This window comes from Lasioglossum baleicum, chromosome 12 (assembly GCF_051020765.1).
Source record: "Lasioglossum baleicum chromosome 12, iyLasBale1, whole genome shotgun sequence".
Classification (NCBI taxonomy): domain Eukaryota; kingdom Metazoa; phylum Arthropoda; class Insecta; order Hymenoptera; family Halictidae; genus Lasioglossum; species Lasioglossum baleicum.
Genome location: NC_134940.1, coordinates 3,815,045 through 3,833,364, shown reverse-complemented (window position 1 = coordinate 3,833,364; position 18,320 = coordinate 3,815,045). Strand labels below are relative to the sequence as shown.

At 35.0% G+C, this 18,320-nt stretch overlaps 2 protein-coding genes across 5 annotated transcripts; one reads left to right on the top strand and one right to left on the bottom strand.

Moving 5' to 3' along the window:
• Positions 1-1,095: 1,095 nt before the first annotated feature.
• Positions 1,096-8,823, top strand: Mud (mushroom body defect). Of its 2 annotated transcripts, XM_076435447.1 has the most exons (11): positions 1,096-1,237; positions 1,511-1,599; positions 1,763-1,824; positions 1,993-7,112; positions 7,185-7,483; positions 7,558-7,736; positions 7,806-7,960; positions 8,035-8,124; positions 8,224-8,286; positions 8,374-8,490; positions 8,572-8,823. In XM_076435447.1, exons 1-11 carry the CDS (start codon positions 1,205-1,207, stop codon positions 8,644-8,646), a joined length of 6,282 nt encoding a protein of 2,093 aa, XP_076291562.1. In that variant the 5' UTR covers positions 1,096-1,204; the 3' UTR covers positions 8,647-8,823. The 2 variants fall into 2 exon arrangements, with proteins under 2 accessions (XP_076291562.1, XP_076291563.1); XM_076435448.1 differs by lacking the exon at positions 8,224-8,286.
• Positions 8,824-9,080: 257 nt separating this feature from the next.
• Sa1 (stromal antigen) lies at positions 9,081-18,239 on the bottom strand. Of its 3 annotated transcripts, none has more exons than XM_076435449.1 (19): positions 17,816-18,239; positions 17,506-17,708; positions 16,592-16,758; positions 16,347-16,525; positions 15,872-16,250; positions 15,472-15,801; positions 14,796-15,401; positions 14,384-14,726; positions 14,074-14,307; positions 13,816-14,008; positions 13,550-13,736; positions 13,177-13,481; positions 12,896-13,107; positions 12,373-12,539; positions 12,211-12,262; positions 10,233-10,268; positions 9,882-10,055; positions 9,723-9,807; positions 9,081-9,220 (listed from the first exon to the last, which is right to left on the bottom strand). In XM_076435449.1, the coding sequence occupies exons 2-19, from the start codon at positions 17,682-17,684 to the stop codon at positions 9,203-9,205; spliced, it is 3,846 nt and encodes a 1,281-aa protein (XP_076291564.1). In that variant the 5' UTR covers positions 17,685-17,708; positions 17,816-18,239; the 3' UTR covers positions 9,081-9,202. The 3 variants fall into 3 exon arrangements, with proteins under 3 accessions (XP_076291564.1, XP_076291565.1, XP_076291567.1); XM_076435450.1 differs by having other exon boundaries at positions 16,592-16,734; XM_076435452.1 differs by lacking the exons at positions 9,081-9,220; positions 9,723-9,807; positions 9,882-10,055; positions 10,233-10,268 and adding an exon at positions 10,288-11,407 and having other exon boundaries at positions 17,816-18,238.
• Between the last annotated feature and the right edge of the window lie 81 nt (positions 18,240-18,320).

Here is an 18,320-nt window from a genome sequence, read left to right as displayed (position 1 = left end):
TGACGCCAATCGAAATGTAGAACGAGCTTGTCCAGGCCGATGGTTGGTTAACTATTTATCATTATTTTTAGCTAATATGGCTCCTATTTCTATTCGACGTTAATTTAGGTGGATCAATAATGTGGTTAGGCCCTCGAAGAACGTTCCGAATTCGCTTTCATTGTAAGTAGACCAGTGCAGCCAGTTGGCTGGTTGGCACCCAAATGCACCCAAACGAGTGCCAAATACTCCACAAATACTCTCCTCCTTTTCCCCTTCCACTATCCTATTCCAGTACCATGTGCACCACTAATATAATACGGTGATAATCTTAGACCATATATACTTATAGACACGGTGCAGATACTTTTGACTGCCGGAAGATCATTCAGATGATGGTAGCTCGTGACGTCACAGTTTCGAAAGATGTACAAGCTATGCTCATCGACAGCGCCTACCAGCTTGGCTTATGAGGGTGAGGGGGGTATACCCGGAAAGAATGGACAGGATAATTTCAAAGAATTTGGCATTTTATCATGAAATAATCATTATATAAAGTATATTTGAGATACAAATGTTTATTCTATATGTTTTATTAAGGCATTACAATGAAGTATGAATTAATAATAGTATTATATATTAACTATTTTTCACTGCAATTTTAAATCAGCACATTATCCCCCTTTTGAATTGCTACAAAATTCACCCAGAGTAAAAGAACTTGCTCCAACTTGCTCAGGTTATGGCGGTCAGTCGTGTAATGGGTAGCGTCGGCGTCGGTTAGCGTCGGTCTGCCGCATCAGCCATTTTGAAATTATCTTAAGACTTATCTTGTGACGTCACGGGCTACCACGATCTTTCGGACGCTCAACTCTCGGCTTTCCTATACACATACTATACCTATGCCGTGTCTATAAGTATATATGGTCTAAGGTGATAATACGTCAATACGTCCATTCAAAACGTTCAAATACGTTCCTGTCTTTGGTCGCGCGCATATCGTCGTGTATGAGCGTGGAAAGCGCATCAAAGAGTTTCTTCTCTGGCTTATACTCACTTATACTCTCTGGTATAGGGAAGTTTGATTTTATACTTTGAAATGCTTTGAAAAGAACTGCAACCACTGCGGAGTGAAGTGAGCAATTGTTGTTCAAACTCAAACTGACTCAAACGTATCTTCCACAAATACAAAGCGTAATCGAGTAAATAGTTCGTCCGATAAATCATGAAGCTATGGCTACAAATTCTATTGGAATGGGTAAATAATAATGCATCGAGCAATACGTCTGATACATTACTTAAATAATAATCATTCTCGAACAACCATCGGATCATTTCAAAAGTTTTTTGCGTATTTCGTAGGATGCAATTGTGACACTTTTACGCATTGATCTTTTTTATACAATATTTCTTCTTAACTTCTATTTTGTAGAAAATCTTTTTTGTATATTTCTGTGATAATGATTCTACAAACTTTTGGAATCACTTCGATCGTTGTTTCAAATAACACTAAATAAATCAATATTTTCAGATCAATTGCTTAGCTGTATTGAAGATAAATATGGAAGACATAAAAGAATTAGAGAACGGAAAGTTTTACAAAAAGTTGTTAGAATTGTGGTAAGTAATTTTCTGTTCGTATTACGTTTGTACATATGCAAGAGCAACGATAATCATGCATTTTTGTTTACGAATTATAAATATAAAATGTGCTTGTATTAACATTGATTTTTATTAGAATCGATTAATCGATGTAGACTATATTTTATATTATACTTCACAGCTCGTGGAAAGATACCGTAGACATATCGGATACAGAAAACATAGTTGCAAAGTTTTTACAAGGTATAGAGAAACATGATAGTTTTCTATATGATAGTTGTTTCATTTTTTCTTGATCGTCTAGTATGTTATCTTTTTAATTGTTCAGATACTAAGTGATCAAGTTAAATGGAACATCCTCTATTTCAGGCTTTTCCTGTAAAACATTCATACCTTTTATGTTGCGCACAGATAAATATCCAGAATTTGCATGCAATACGGAAGCGTTGGAAGAAATGGATCACGTAAACATTGTGTCTTTACTTCTGTTACATATATGCCAATACGAACCATCTTTTCATCAATCAATGTGTAACAAATTGGAGTCTGAGACTCAAATGAAAATTAAAATGTTCCTAGAAATGGTTATTCCTTACGGAAGCGAAATAAACAGAGAGTCTTTGAGATCAGCGATATTTGAATTGCAAGATAATCTTCCGAAAACACCAGTGACTCCAAGAAGGGAAGCGTTGAAAGATTTTTTGAATACCCCTGTCACAAAGTCTGCTCGGAGTCATAAATTACTGAATGATCGGAATCGTGAATTAAGGAAACTGATGAATGAATTAGAAATGGAGCGATTTGAGAAAGCAGATTTACAAGAGGAAGTGAAGATACAACACAATAAAGTAAAAAGTTTGCAGAAACGATTGGAGGAGAAGACTACAGAATTGAGAACGTTACGAAATGAAAGAATACCAAAGACGCCGCAATCTTCTAAGAAAGGGAAAAATACAGTGGATTGTGAATACTTTAGAAAAGCAATTGATAGTTTGGAAGAGGAGTTAATACAAAAGCAGTCTGAGATAGATAAGTTGGAAACAGACAATTCTACCTTGTCTAAAGAATTAATAGGGATAGAAAGAAAATGTAAGAACTATAAAGAAAAACTCGATACATGTGAGAAATCTGTAGAAAACATGCGAATTCAAGGGGAAATTAAAGATAGAGAATTAATGTCTCTTAAAATGGCTAACGAAGAATTACACGCTCACTTGAAGAACCTCAATAGACTGGACGAGGAACGAAGTTTTGAAATCGATGACATAGTACCTTTAAATTTATCCTCTGCATTTCTAAACACCAGCGAAGCTCTTAGCACGGTAGTTGAAATACAATTAAAAGAAGCAAAAGAGGAATCCGCTTCGTTGAAAAGCCACATCAATGTTCTGAATAAAAAGTTAGAATCTACGAACCATCACTGTGAAAATGTAACAAAACAATTACAAGATACAGAAGCTAAATTAAATTCCACCACAAATACATTTACAAAAGAGATCGAGTCTCTACAAACAGAAAAAACGACGTTAACAAATCAGAATCGAAGTTTAGAATTAACATGCGCCTCCCAGAAAAATTCATTGTTACAAATGGAGAAAGCGAAAAATAATCTAATTGGCGAAGTAGATACTTTGACAGAAAAAGTAAAAGTGTTAGAGGAATCTTTGCAAAATGAAAACGTAAGTAATAAGAAATTAAATCACGAACTGTCTGAAGCAAAAACACAGATATGTGAACACGTTAAATGTATAGAAGATTTGGCACATCAAAATGATGTACATAAAACAACTATTGAATGTTGTGAAAAAAGTATAGTAAGAATTACAGAAAAACTTGGAATATTATTACACTATTTTGATGAAGAATCTACTTCTCAACAAACGAGACTTGAATCTTTGAATAATACCATGGAAGAAATGAAATTCAGAGTGCAATTGTATAAATCGCAAATATGTAAATTGGTAGAAAAGGACAAAGAAAGTATTGAGGAAATATCAAACTGGAAGACAGTCAATGAAGAAAATATAGCAACGATTAAGAAACTTAACAACACCATACAACAATACTCGAACGAAATTTCATCTTTAAAAGAAATTCAACTTCGAAAGGAAACTGTAGAAAAGGAGCTGGTAGAAAAATTGGCAGAAATGGAAAAACAGAGTGTTGAAGAAGCATCAAAATTTAAGGCAATCAAAGAAGAAAATATAGCAACGATTAATAAACTTAATAATACCATACAACAATACTCGAACGAAATTTCATCTTTAAAAGAAGTTCAACTTCGAAAGGAAACTGTAGAAAAGGAACTGGTAGAAAAATTAGCAGAAATGGAAAAACAGAGTGTTGAAGAAGCATCAAAATTGAAGGCAATCAAAGAAGAAAATATAACGACGGTTAATAAACTTAATAATACCATACAACAATACTCGAACGAAATTTCATCTTTAAAAGAAGTTCAACTTCGAAAGGAAACTGTAGAGAAGGAGCTGGTAGAAAAATTGGCAGAAATGGAAAAACAGAGTGTTGAAGAAGCATCAAAATTGAAGGCAGTCAATGAAGAAAATATAGCAACGATTAATAAACTTAACAATACCATACAACAACACTCGAACGAAATTTCATCTTTAAAAGAAATTCAACTTCGAAAGGAAACTGTAGAGAAGGAGCTGGTAGAAAAATTGGCAGAAAAGGAAAAACAGAGTGTTGAAGAAGCATCAAAATTGAAGGCAATCAAAGAAGAAAATATAACAACGATTAATAAACTTAACAATACCATACAACAATACTCGAACGAAATTTCATCTTTAAAAGAAGTTCAACTTCGAAAGGAAACTCTGGAAAAGGAACTGGTGGAAAAATTGGCAGAAAAGGAAAAACAGAGTGTTGAAGAAGCATCAAAATTGAAGGCAATCAAAGAAGAAAATATAACAACGATTAATAAACTTAACAATACCATACAACAATACTCGAACGAAATTTCATCTTTAAAAGAAGTTCAACTTCGAAAGGAAACTCTGGAAAAGGAACTAGTGGAAAAATTGGCAGAAAAGGAAAAACAGAGTGTTGAAGAAGCATCAAAATTGAAGGCAATGAAAGAAGAAAATATAGCAACGATTAATAAACTTAATAATACCGTAGAACAATACTCGAACGAAATTTCATCTTTAAAAGAAGTTCAAGTTCAAAAAGAAATTCTAGAGAAGGAGTTATATGCACATATGGATGAGTTGAATGAGAAAAATGAATTGTTAAAATCTTCTGTACTCTCCATAAAAAATTTGAAAGAAAATTTTAACGCATTTGTAGCGGAATTTTGTTCGACAAAGAACAATGTATTGAATCAGCTGAACGAATGCGGTAAACAAAACAGCGAAACAGTTAGTAACATATTGAACACTTATGAAACGATGTCTAATAATTTCACTCGAGAACAAAATCACAGAAAAGAGGTGGAAGAGAAGCTTTATAATAACGAAAAGGAATTGAAGAATATTGAAAACTTAAATACCTCGTTGAAAAACAACTTGGCAGAAAATGAACAAATAATAAATGAACTGGAGGCAGAATTAACAAAGGTGAAAGAAGAACTAAAAGAATCTGTTCGAGAAACAGAAGATCTCAAGAAAGCGACTGAGACACTTGAAAAAGAAAAGAAAGATATGAAATCTCAGAACGAGAAAGTTTTGTTCGACTTGCATGTTCTAAACGAAAATCTGAAACTATCTCAAGAAAATGCGTCTAACGTATCGAATCAATTGAAGATCAGAGATGAGAAAATTGTGAATTTAATTGAAGAAATCAGTTCTCTAAAATTAAAAGAAACACAGATGATTCACCTACAAAAGGAAGAAGTATTAATATTGGAAAATAGGTTGTCGGAAAAGCAACGCGATATAGACGAATTAAAGACACAGATAAAATCAATGCAAGAGACGTTAGAGCTTGCAGAGAATAAGATTGAAAAATCATCGAAAGAAGCAGCTTCTTCAGAGGCGAAAATGAAGGAAATAATTATGAATCTTCAAGAAGTAAGGACCACTCAAGATGCACTTTTAAATACTCAAGAGAAAGCTCTGAAAGAAAGAAGCATGGAGGTAGATCAGCTTCAGAAAGAGTTTAACGAAAGAAAGAACAAATTATGTAAGCAACTGGAGAATGAAAAATCATTATCACAAAGTTTGCAAAGTAAAAATGCCGAATTACAAATTCAGTCGTACAAGCAGAACAAAACAATAGAAGAGTTGCAAGAGATGTTGAAAAGGGAAAAGGAGGAACACGAAAAAAGTAAGGAATACTGTAAAGATGTGGATACAGAGAAGTTTGAGATTGCGCAAGTTTGTAACGAATTGGAACATTCGACTAAAGATTTGAAACTGATAATAGCGAAAGCAAGTCCGACAACTGAAAACTTTTATTCCGATGATGTTTCCGATGCATCCGCTGCAACTGGAGGTGGTGACGTAACCAACAATATTTTAAATATTGTAAGAACATCGATTAACGAAACACGTGTATCGCGCAAGTTGATTTCCTATTTGTCTAATGTAAATATCAGTTTAAATGAAATCCTGGAGATTCAAACACATAAGCTTAACGATTATGTAAAACAGTCAGAAGAAATCGAATCGTTGAAGAATCAGGTGCACGGGATGAAGAGTGCGGAAGAAAAACACGTGAAGCATTTAACTAATCTCATCAATTATAAGGAGTCATTAAGAGATTCGTTAGAGGGTATCGCCAAACTAAGAAAAGGTTTGGATACATCGTTGGACGGACTGAAACAAAAGTGGGACAACTTGATGTCGAAATCTCATAATTTTCTTGCGAATGATAAATCTGCGTGCGACGAATTGAAAAATTTACAGGCAAAAAAATCGTACCTCGAAAATACTCTATCGCAATATAACACTTGTCATTTGCAAAATATAATGCCTATGCATGATATTCTATGGGGAAAGTTCTTATGGACAGAGGATATATTGAAAAACACATATTTGAACCCAACGAGAAACGAAGAAACTCCAGATATTTTCTCTGACACTTTTTCGAATGAGAAAGCAATAATTGAGACTGAGTTACAGAAGTGTGTAGTATTGGAAAAGGATATCGATCGATCTGAAAAGGAGATAGACGATTTTTCTAAAATGATTCTTTCATTGGAGGAGGATCTTAAATCCGATGAAACTAAATTTCGATCCGAGGTGGAGAAAAAATTGCAATCTCATATCGATGAGCTGGTTGAAAAGAAGAATGACGTAGTAAGCAAGCTGGACTGTGCGCGAATGAAGAATGCAAAACTGGAGGCTTATATCGAAGAGCTTAGAAAGAACATAGACGAATCGGAAGCCACTATAACGAAGCAAGTGGAACTTTTAGAGAAGAACAGTATTAAACTGAAGGAAGATAACTTGAAGTTACAAGAAGAAAGGGATGAATTAATTAAGAGACCGAAGAAAGAAGACGTCGATGTTCAGATAAGAGAGATTCATGAGAAATATAAAACTAAATTAGACGAAATTAAGCAGAACATGGTAGGCACATATATAATATATTTTATTTTTGCAATCATTGCGATCCGTTTATTCCTGTAACGCGTATTACAGAAAACAGCATATCACGAACAGCTATCTAAATTACACAAAGAACAAGAACAAGATGTACAGGAGAAATTGGAATTACTGCAAAGAAAAATGGGAGTACAATGTCGGAAACAGGCAGACGAATTAAGCCAATACAAAGCGCACGTTGCAACAATGAGCTCACAGCTTTGGGACGTAGGAGAGAAACTCCTAAGCGAACGACAAGAGAAAGAAAAATTGCAGAAGCAGTTGAACGAACTGAAAGCTAAATGTCAGCACATGGATCAAAAAATGATATCTGCGCTTGAATATAAAGTTTCGAAGTAAGTGTAAAAGTACGCTGTAAGAACATTCGAATTTTTTTAAACATTTTACTAACATTAACGAACACCTACAGATTCGAGAAAAAGGATGTGTTATCCGGAGACAGAAAAGAAGAGACGTTACTGAAAGTTGCGGTGGTACAAGAAAACGCAGATTACGAAAGAAGATGCAGTATTAGAAGTATACAATCGATGGGTAACGCGTTCAATCCGGAAGACGAAGAAGGAGAAGTTTTCAATAATATATATTTAGGTGAATTGTATAATATTGATAAATTAAAATTTCGAAACAATTCTAACGTTTATTCATTTAATCGATTAGCTGACATGAAAAATGGTCACCATATGTTTAACACGGACACCGATCGATTATCTACTCTACAAAAAAGGAATGCTCTTTGCAAACCGCATTTAAAGTCATCTTACCCTGCCGAAACACAATGTAATCCTTTACCATTTACGGAAGAAGAAATCAAAGTAAGGAGCTTCTCTGTGTTTCTTATTATATTCTTAATAATATTTTCTACATCAAATATCTCGCTTATTTACAGTCAGGCTCGGCACCAGAGGATGTGTTCAACGATAGCTTAAGTCAGAGTCTGCTGCCTGAACAAAAAGCAAGGAAAAAGGATAAAGCTCAGGTGAATGATTTAAATTGAATTTTATACACAAAGCAATTGTGTGTAATCGTAATCTTGTGGGTGATTGTAATCTTATCGATACCAACTTAACTCTTGTAGACGTCGTATAAAAAACCTGGCCCGCCAACTCCCAGTAGGAATGGTGGAAGATTGTCGCTACAAGTAAATTGTTTGGGATATTACTGTATCCGTACATACAAAAATTAGGTTACTAATTATCTATTTCTCACGTTATTTTTCAAATTACAGGGTAATGATTTAAAGAGTCCAACTTCGAGGATACTAAGAGAGAGGAACGCTAAAGATAGATCGACAACTACACCACGCACGTTGAAGAGTCTATTCATTTCAAAACGTCAAGACGAAGTAAGGATAAATGATACGAACCATTTATTTCACTCTCCATTTGTTCCATAAAATATAATAAATACAATCTCGTTTGAACAGAACTCAGCAGTTACGCCACGAGACCGTAGAAGAAGTAGCATTTTCCGTAAATATCGTGGCACAACTGACAGATGAAGAGGATTACGTATGTAACAGGAAATATTACTCGACGTCGAAATTTATTTCTTCGTCTATATCTCTTATTCTTTTAAACATTGTACAAAGTAACGTAGTTAATTATAGCTTTACCAGTTGACTAGTTCAATTACGAGAAGAAGGAGGGAAATCTTTGTCACTCGTACATTGTAGTCATTTATTTAGACAAGTAATTAAATAGTTTTTATAATAACGGTAGTACTTGAATGTGTTTTGACAATTATAAAAGAAACGCTGATATCGTGAAACAAATGGTGTGTGTGGTAAGAACGTGTAATTTTAAATAACAAAAATATTTTATGTAAATGATTCGAAAAACACTTATAGTAAACTTATTAACTTAAAGAAGAACTGAATTGTTCGATTAGAAGTTCTCTTACTCCATGTTTGTATGCACACTCGACTGAATAAGTTCAATGTACTGTACAATTTAAAACCTATTCAATCTGACACGTACTTAAAAATGTATCACAAATTCGCATCCTTCTAACATTCGGCCGTCTTGGATACAACGAAACTTTCCTATTCTCTCTCATTATTCGGAATCTGATTCCTACAACAAAGACATATTATCATTTTTTCACGGGGAAATTCTGGTTTCGAAGTTCCGACTACTGTGGTTTCGATGTATATGATTTTTCCAAAGTAGAATTTTATAATATATTCACGATTTTACTGTATACTATGTAAATGACTACTATAGATAAATGAACATACGAATTCATTTAAAAAGTAAATTTAAACAATTCATTTGGAAATATATATATATATATATTAATTTAGGAGACCAACATTTTAACTGTAATCATTAGACTGCGGATCTTTATGCAAAATAAAATTGTTTTACATTAAAAGCAACATTACAACATTCTTGAATTTTTAAAATCTTTCGCTGTTCTACATTTCACCCGACCAATTTCTTCGTAAATGCATAAAGATCCGCAGTCTAGTAACTATATATGTGAGAATATTGTAAATGACGTAATTATCGAATTTTTTATTAAATATTAAAAACAATATTGAATATTGTTATTTCTCAATGTAAATTAACTTACCATATATTGACCTTCTACGTAGCGACCAGAGTTTCTAGATGTTCGCCTTAGTTCTCTTGGTTCCGAGTGATCCTGACTTCTTCGCCTGAAAGTATGAAAACTATCATCGTAAGAAGATCTAGTTTAATCATATCGGACTGAAAGGAACAAATTACTTACGACCTCGACTGGATCTGCATTGTCTTAAGTTTATTATCTATATCCTGCGAAGGACTCGTCGATGCATCCTCAATTATAGCCGAAGGCGATGTCTGCATTTGTGCGATATCATTGACTTCGTAAAATCCAGCTGTCCTAGATCCACGAGTTATCGTTACTTTATTAACGGCTAATCTGAAACGAAGATCCAAACTAATGGTACTACAAAGGACGTGCTGCATTAACAAGTGTTTCGGCGAACACCATTCACATTTTCTTTTCTTCCGTATTCGACAAAAATTCTCTGAATATACTCAAACTGGGAGAGAACTTATAGATGTACAGAAACGAGAGTAGAGACTTTTTACTCACTGATGTTTCCTCGGACCGCGTTTCTTCTTGTGTTTACTGAAAGAAAAAGGTTTTATTGGTGGAATTACGTTGGAGTGAATCTTTCTAAGTAAAGGGACAAAAATTTCAGAGTTCTTTTTCGTGCATAGTTCTATACAGTCTGAACATACATATATATATAAGAGAATCACACTTCGCGTTACATACGTGTTACTGGCGTTTCTACGTCCAAAAGAACGATCAGAACAAAAATTCATGGTACTTGCCCGAACATGAACAATACCAAAGACGTGTCTGTAATATTGCGATGATTATATAGAGAACGGCGTGTTGAAAAATACTTAAAAAAAAAAGTAAAATTCCATGATCAAAGCAGGAAATGCGAGAAAATTGATCTCTGCTATGGTTTCTGACGAGATTTGTTTTTAGAAAGATTAGAAAACCGTGCGAGATACAACGTCGCCTCGAATATGACGAATCTTCTAAAATTTTGAATAAAAAGCAGGATGCAGGATACTCGTTGGGGAAGAGGGTCGTATTTCAATTAATATCACAATGTTTATCGTATCTATCACCAATTTGTATATTATCAATATATAAACAGAATACACAGTATTTTTTTTAAGACTTATTTGCTTTTCAGGTTCTTAGACTCAACAAAACACACATCGTTCTCTATGTACGTTTTCTTTTGCAGGCATTCCAAAAATATTATCGATTCTGTCTATCAACAATATTAATGTGTAGTTTCTTTTTCTTTGTTAATATTATTTCTTCCTTACGCTATAGTTTTTCATAGAAGTTGCGAGAGCTCATTTAAATATATATAGGCGTCAAGAACAATAGGTTTCATCAATTCCTTATATAAACTTTTGTCGTTTACGTAAATATGTATACGTTTGTATATATATATGACTCATTACTTTGACAATATTACGTGTGTATAAAGCATATAGATATATATATGTGTATATTATGTGCGTGTCTATACACATATATACATATATATCATGAATTCCTTACGCTAAGTTTCAAAGTTGATTTTAAAACAGGCACCGAGAATAACAGACCTCATTCAATTCCTTATACAATTTTTGCCCCTTATATATGATTACATACATTATATGTATAAATATATATATATATATATTTTGCTAAAAGGTAATAATTCTTAGCTTGAATAACGATCAGGTAGCCTGCAACAAGCGATTCATAAGAGATTACTACCCATGCGAAGACAACAGATTTTTATGATTTACGTAAAGACGCTAAATGATAACAAGTATATATTAATATAAATAAAGCACAAGCATGCAATTAAATTGTAAAAGTATAAACAGCTGTTGCTTAAAGAATATTTTAGTTTGCAGGGATGTGTTGAATGATCAAGGAAATGAATATTAATGTGTAGAAAATAAAAATTTTTGAATCATTACAGTACACAGTAATAAAGAATAGTTTTTTTTTTGGTTTTTATACAGAGTACCTCTCACAAATTTAGTCGGTTATTTGGTTTTACCATTTTTAGTGTGAAATTCAATGTGTTTTCTACATTCTTCGATTCGTGTGTGTTTTTTAACGAAAGCATAAAATAATAATGCGATAAAGAGAAAGCTAATTGTAGATTTAGCATTCAATGATTATTAAAAGGTGCTATGACAACGATAGTTGAAGATATGTGCACATTACACGAAAATTAAATAAACTACGCAAGCGTGTAGATATCTAGTATCGAAATTAGCAAGATTTTCTAGAATTGTCCGAAGTGTTCGTCATTCGCAGCACGATATACAAAATTGAAAAGCAAACGAGAAAGCGTGTTTTGCATATATATTAAGATTACGGATTAATAAAACAACGTTATAAATTCGACAGCGTTGCGTGTTGCAATCGCTTCAGAAAGTGTAGAATTACGTCTACTTTTGAGAGATTGGTGTAAAAGAAATCAAATGTAAAGAATATATTACTATGATTAGTTTGGTGTGAACACCTAACTCACCCAGAAAATTCATGATCAGAACCTTCTTCAGGCTCATCTACTTCTTCTTCCTCTGCAAAAAATACAAAGACACGTGAATAAAAGATGAATGGATTTCTATCATGAATTATAATGTCAAGTATATCGTTTTATTTTTATCTTAAATAAATTATAAAAACATACCAGCTAAGTGATCCTTCTTGCGTCTAGTGTAAGCACGCTTACTCGTTACCGGAACCTGATCTGTCTCTCCGTGTAAAAGACTGTTTCTGTACAAAAGTAATGGCTGCCAATCCTCTCCCCGCGAGGAAGGCATTCCTGCTTGTAATCTTCTATCGAGGAAGTTCAGCCTGCAATATATGTACACAATTATTTACAATCTGAATAAAATCGATAATTAATCGATAATTATTAGGTTGGGAAGTTCTGTCGCATTTTAAAGGAAACATTCGAATCAATCTATAAAAATACATGTTTAACATTATTCGATGATATCATTTCTTGTTGCCATCTTTCTAGCAACATGTGTTTTTCATTTAGAAGTACGATAGAACTTTCCCTCCAACCTAGTAACTCTTTATGGTTTCAAATCGATCATCTCCACGTGCTGCGTAGTTCTCGAATAAAATTCAAATTCCCTCAGTTTCGTTTCATGAAGTTGATCAATTTGCTTCTTCAGAATCGCAACCATAAGAATCACACTTACACAACGCGTTTATCCTGTTTCAGGAGTTTGTTCGTGAACTCGGACAAGATTTCAAGGAATGATAAATTTGGTGGTGGTCCAGTGGGATCTTGTTCGATGCCATCCGGTGGCGTAATAGCGAAAAGAACACCTGCTCGATGTAATGCAGTAATCGCTTCGCGATTTTTTACTGCGTCCAATCCAAACGACAAAGCAAATCGTTTTGCAAGCTCCTAAAATCATTTCAGTATTGATACGCATACTATTAGGCATGATATAAATACTAATGAACGGATGCAGACCTTTATCGCAGTGAACTCTTCGCTATTTCTGTAGACTTTCCCTTTCTCAGATATTATCTCGTTATACAAAATATTCAAACTATGCTGCATCGTCAATGCACAATTTGTTTTATTAATATCCCTAGCCTTCCCTAACGTTGTTTTGATAATATCTCCGTAATCGTTGTAGTATTTTACATAATGTTTAAACACGTCTGCTGCTGCTTTGGTAGGGATCATGTTATATACAATTAGCTTGCAGTAACTCGCCAAGAAGTTTCTCCTTTTGTGCAGTTCTTCGATCTTCGAGTGTTCGTCGTGTTCGTCTGTAAAAGTAAAGTACGTTGATTCGTTTTCTTTATTTTTACAGGAAGAACCCTTTTCGATAACGTACCATCTTCCTCTTCGAAAAATACGTATTCTTGTATAAACCGATTGAGCATGTTTTGCATCGCTTGGTCCGGCTCGTATACCAACTGGTGCATCAAAGGATTAGAATGCGACGTTAATTGGTTACAAAATAGTACTAATAAGTCACATATCGTGTTGTATGCCTCTTCCCTTAAAATTGGCGGAGAAGGCTGCAAAGAACGTACACAGATTTTATGTATTATTTATGATCAATCATTCGAGTGGCAGAAAAGTATGAATAATAATTACCGTGCCGCTTCCATCGCCGCTAACAAAATGCCGCATAGAACCCATAAAAGAGTGCAATCGTTCTTTCAATTGTCGACACTCGTCGTCACCTCGATTTCCAGAATCCACCGACTCCATAAGGTGATTCTGTCCCCACAAAATTGCAAAGAAGCACGCGCTTATACAATACTTGACTGCTTCGTGCGGTAAACATCTGCAACAACGTTTTGATTTTAGAAATACATTTAACAATTTATAATAAAAATAATAAATTCGTACTTGGATGGATCTTTGGCGTCTTCAATATCCTTGTACAAAGAATCCCATATTCCCCAGGGATTCATATTGTGACATGAATAAAATAGCGACACTTTCTTAAGAGACTGAACAACGTTGAAAATTTCATCCTCGTCAGGATCTTCGTCTCCCTCTATTAAATTTCTGTATTCATCGATAGCTTCTTTGTATTTATTCACAATAGAATCGATTAACGTAGAACGTGCCACGTCACATCTAAATTGGAACACGATAAGCATTAAACATTTGTATTCTTTTGAAGCTCCTTCAAATACGTTCTGCAAAACTTCACCTGGTGAAAATAGCATGACCCTCTATACACATATGCTCCAATGTTTTCGCAGCTGTGACCAAAACTTCGGTGTCGTGCATCTTCTCTACGATCGTGTGAATCTTATTCAACAACGATTCCAAGTTTTGCTCTTGTCGGGACTTGATATAAATATCTAAATCGAAATACTGAGGGATAGCGAGCAAGTTTGCAAGCTTCTCGGGATCCGCTCTGTATTTGTCCAGTAATAAAGGTAGAGTTTGAATAAAATGCTCCGTCAATCGTTGTTTGTCATCGTGGACTTGCTTCACTTCTTTGGCGGATAGAATCTTTCTGGTCGGACCTCTACCAACCGGGGCTTCGCCTATTTTTGAAAAATAGAAATGAGTTTCTACCGTGCATATAATTTCGTAAAAAAAAAATACAAAATTACCGGTGGCTGCCTGTTTTATACAACAGACCATCAGTTCGATTAGGGATGTTTCCTTTTGATTGTCTAAAGCCTCCTCTTCGGGCCCAGCTTCTTCCAATAACAAATCAGTCATGCATTCCCAGTCTTTCATCATCTGATTCGTTTCGATCAACGAATCCACCAGATACGCTCCGTGTTCGTGGAGTTCTGACTCGATGAAGAATAAAACAAGATCTCGAATAAGAGGAGTGTTCGGTAGACGTTTTTTCCCCCGTTTAGTCTTCATACCAGCTACTGCATCGTCATCGGGTCGAAATAAACGTTCGTTTAAGAATTCACCCGCTGCCTGAGCAACAGCACGATGAGACGAATAAACAAGTTCATAAACGTGTTCGCAGTCCTTGTCGGTCAGAATTTCTCTGTGATGTTTTAAAATCGAGATGACAAGTTTGACGGCTTGCACAGCTACATCGTACTCTTTATCCAATGTCATTGCAACGATTCGGTCTTTAAATTTACTTGTGAAAAGTTCCAGTTTCGTTTTCAGTTCTTCCGAGGCGTATAACGGTTGTAACGCTTGAAGACACTTTAATCGGACTTCGCCAACTTTATCGTGTAACGTCCAACCTGGGAAATTACATTAAACAAACGTAGCTATCGATGTAGAAAATCTGTACTCCACAAAAATGATATTTACCAATATATTTTAAATATGAATCGTCTAGAAAGTTCTGATGAAATTTCTTCATCCAAACTCCGATCTCTGCCATACAAATTGCTCGTATTTCTGGCAACGTATCTCTATAACGATGTACAAACACAGATTTGAACATGTACGTGAGCATGTTCTTGATTTCATCCATGTTCTCTTCGAGCTCTTTCCGTTTAGCCATCAACGATTCCAATCTATCCGCAGCTCTCTTTTCTCTAGCTTTCTGTCTTTCCGCTTCGTATTGTCGCTGCGTGTTGTCCAAGTTTATCGATACAGTGAGAGCAACGTCGACTAACGCTGTCATAAGTTTCATAGCTGGAAACAACATCGATATTTTCGAATATGCAAATACATTTGTAATTACGTACACATCTGCGTGTCTTACCAGCTAGCGTGGCCGTATGCCTAAAGGCTCTCACTTGTGAATCCGAGAGACCGGTTAATAATGAAATTACATTATCCATTAGAAATTGATCGTAAATTATGGAATACTGGCATTGCCGAACTAAAATTTGAACGAATTCGCAGAAATTCGCACGAAACTTCTTCCACTGCTGTCCTGTCATTATCAATGGATATTCCCCGCTTTCCTCGTCAAACTCTTCGGTCATTTTTCGAATAATTGCTACGTGCTCCATCGTTGATTGCATTTCTGGAGTGATGCGACCTTTACAACCGCTTGCATTAATGAAAAACTGCATTAACATGAGAAGAGCGTTTTCTCTATTAATTTTGTATTTTTCTATCCACTCGTCAACAATAGTCTGCAAACAAATAAATCAATAATACGACTTGTTAAAAATGATGGTAAAGTTTATCGAAGACAATGAAAAAAGACAGAGATTCTCCCATATACATACAGTTAACGAGGAGCGGTTATTTCTGATAACGTAGTAAAGACTAGCTTCATCTTCCAAACTATGCGAGTGATGCGTTCGCTTTCCACGTCCACGTCCACCGCCTCCTCTTCCTCTACTAGTAGTAGTTGGAATGTAGTCAGTATCTATCTCTTTATATTTCGGTTGTTGTATCGCTCCTCCTGCAAGGAGTAATAATTATTCGTTCTAGTCGATAATCAAGAAGTTACTAATACTGTAGAACATACCACGCAACCTAGCACGCGTGTTCCTCGTGATTCTCATATTGGTTGGCGTTGCTGGTGTCATAGGTTGTTCAAATTGAGACTGACTCTCAAAATTATTTGTTTGTTCCTGATACTGATGTTGCGATGTACCAGGCGAACTATAACTTTCGGACGAATAATGTTCAGGGCTAAACGAAAACAATTACGAATGTACATGTATATACACCTCGAATGTATGAAGCAGTTTTAATTATATAGAGACGATAATATTGTTACGACGGCTTGAAATCAAGTTGCCTCCTCCTGTGATATTCTGAAAATATTGCAGATCGTAGTATCTGGCCAATGGGGTTGTTGTCGACAAGAAGAAAAACGACAGATCCTCTCGAGTCGTTGCAGCGAGAGCACGTGCACTTTGTTACCAATTTTAGGCATTGTCCGTCGACAGAGAATAAAGAATAGCGTAATTGTTCCGCATTTGTTATTGTAATGTGTTCACCGAGGTGGGGCAGAAGTCTCCGTAACAATATTATAACTAGACTGCGGATCTTTATGCATTTATAGAAGAATCGAGTAGATGAAATTCAAAATTGTGGGAAAATTTTCAAATTATATGATTTCTCATCTATTAAAATTATCAGGGGAAGAAATAACATTTTCTGTTTGGTTTCTATTTCTCGCAATCGATACAGACAACTTTCATTTCGCATAACGATCCATAGCCTAATTATAACTTAGATCAGTGGTTTCCAGCCTGGGAGGCATGAAATTTTTTGAAATTTTTATTGTAACAAAGTTTTTATTATTTAGAACGTGTCTGTATTATTATATCTATTGGAAACTGTTGACTTACAATTAGATGGAATATTAGCAATAGTAGATTAATTAACACGTTGACTGCGATAATGTTAACAAATATATAAACGTATACTCACGTCGGATTATGTATGGGCGTCTGAGGTGCCTGATTATAAGTAGTATAATTCGAGTAAGACTCGTTCGCTTCTCCGCCAGAATTATCATTCATAGGAGTCATCGGAGTCATCGGTGCATCGTACTCCGGAGGCACCGGGTCATCCATACGTATTCGTTTACCTCCTCTTCTGTGCATCATTTTGTTGTTGTTCTATTATTATCCCTGGAGAAAGACAATATGCCAATTTTCTGTCCAACTTTTACTTTAAGAACGTAAAGCCAGATATTGTTTTATGAAAGACGTTTAGATTATTTTGTGTTACAACAAACCTGTAAGATACTCCCCGGCGTACGCGGGGATTAGGGATTTTCGCAGAGTTTCACGTTTTCACGATTTCCAGCATTTAAAACGCATCGATTCGAAAAACATTGGAAATACACATCGATGTAATTCGTCAAATGACCCCGGCTTCTTGTGATCATTCACGGTTCGTTTTACAATGCATACAAACGCGTACTGATAAACATGGTTATTGGCAGTTATTGGTCGCTTGTCAAAATACAAAGTAAAGTGTACCAATAGGAGAAACACAACATCTTGAAATTCAGTTCCAACCAGTTTCAACTTATATTCACTTGTATTCACTTTACGCGCGGAAAGTTTCTTACGACCGCTAAAAAAGTGATAGTCAACAAAAATTACAAGGCTGTATCAGGCTGTATGAATCCGTTATTTTGTGAAACGCGTTGGTGCTCATCTTATAGATAAATAATTATCTATAGTGTGAAAAAGCACTGCTGTATTTTTTGCAGCCGTATTTTTACTATATTTCGG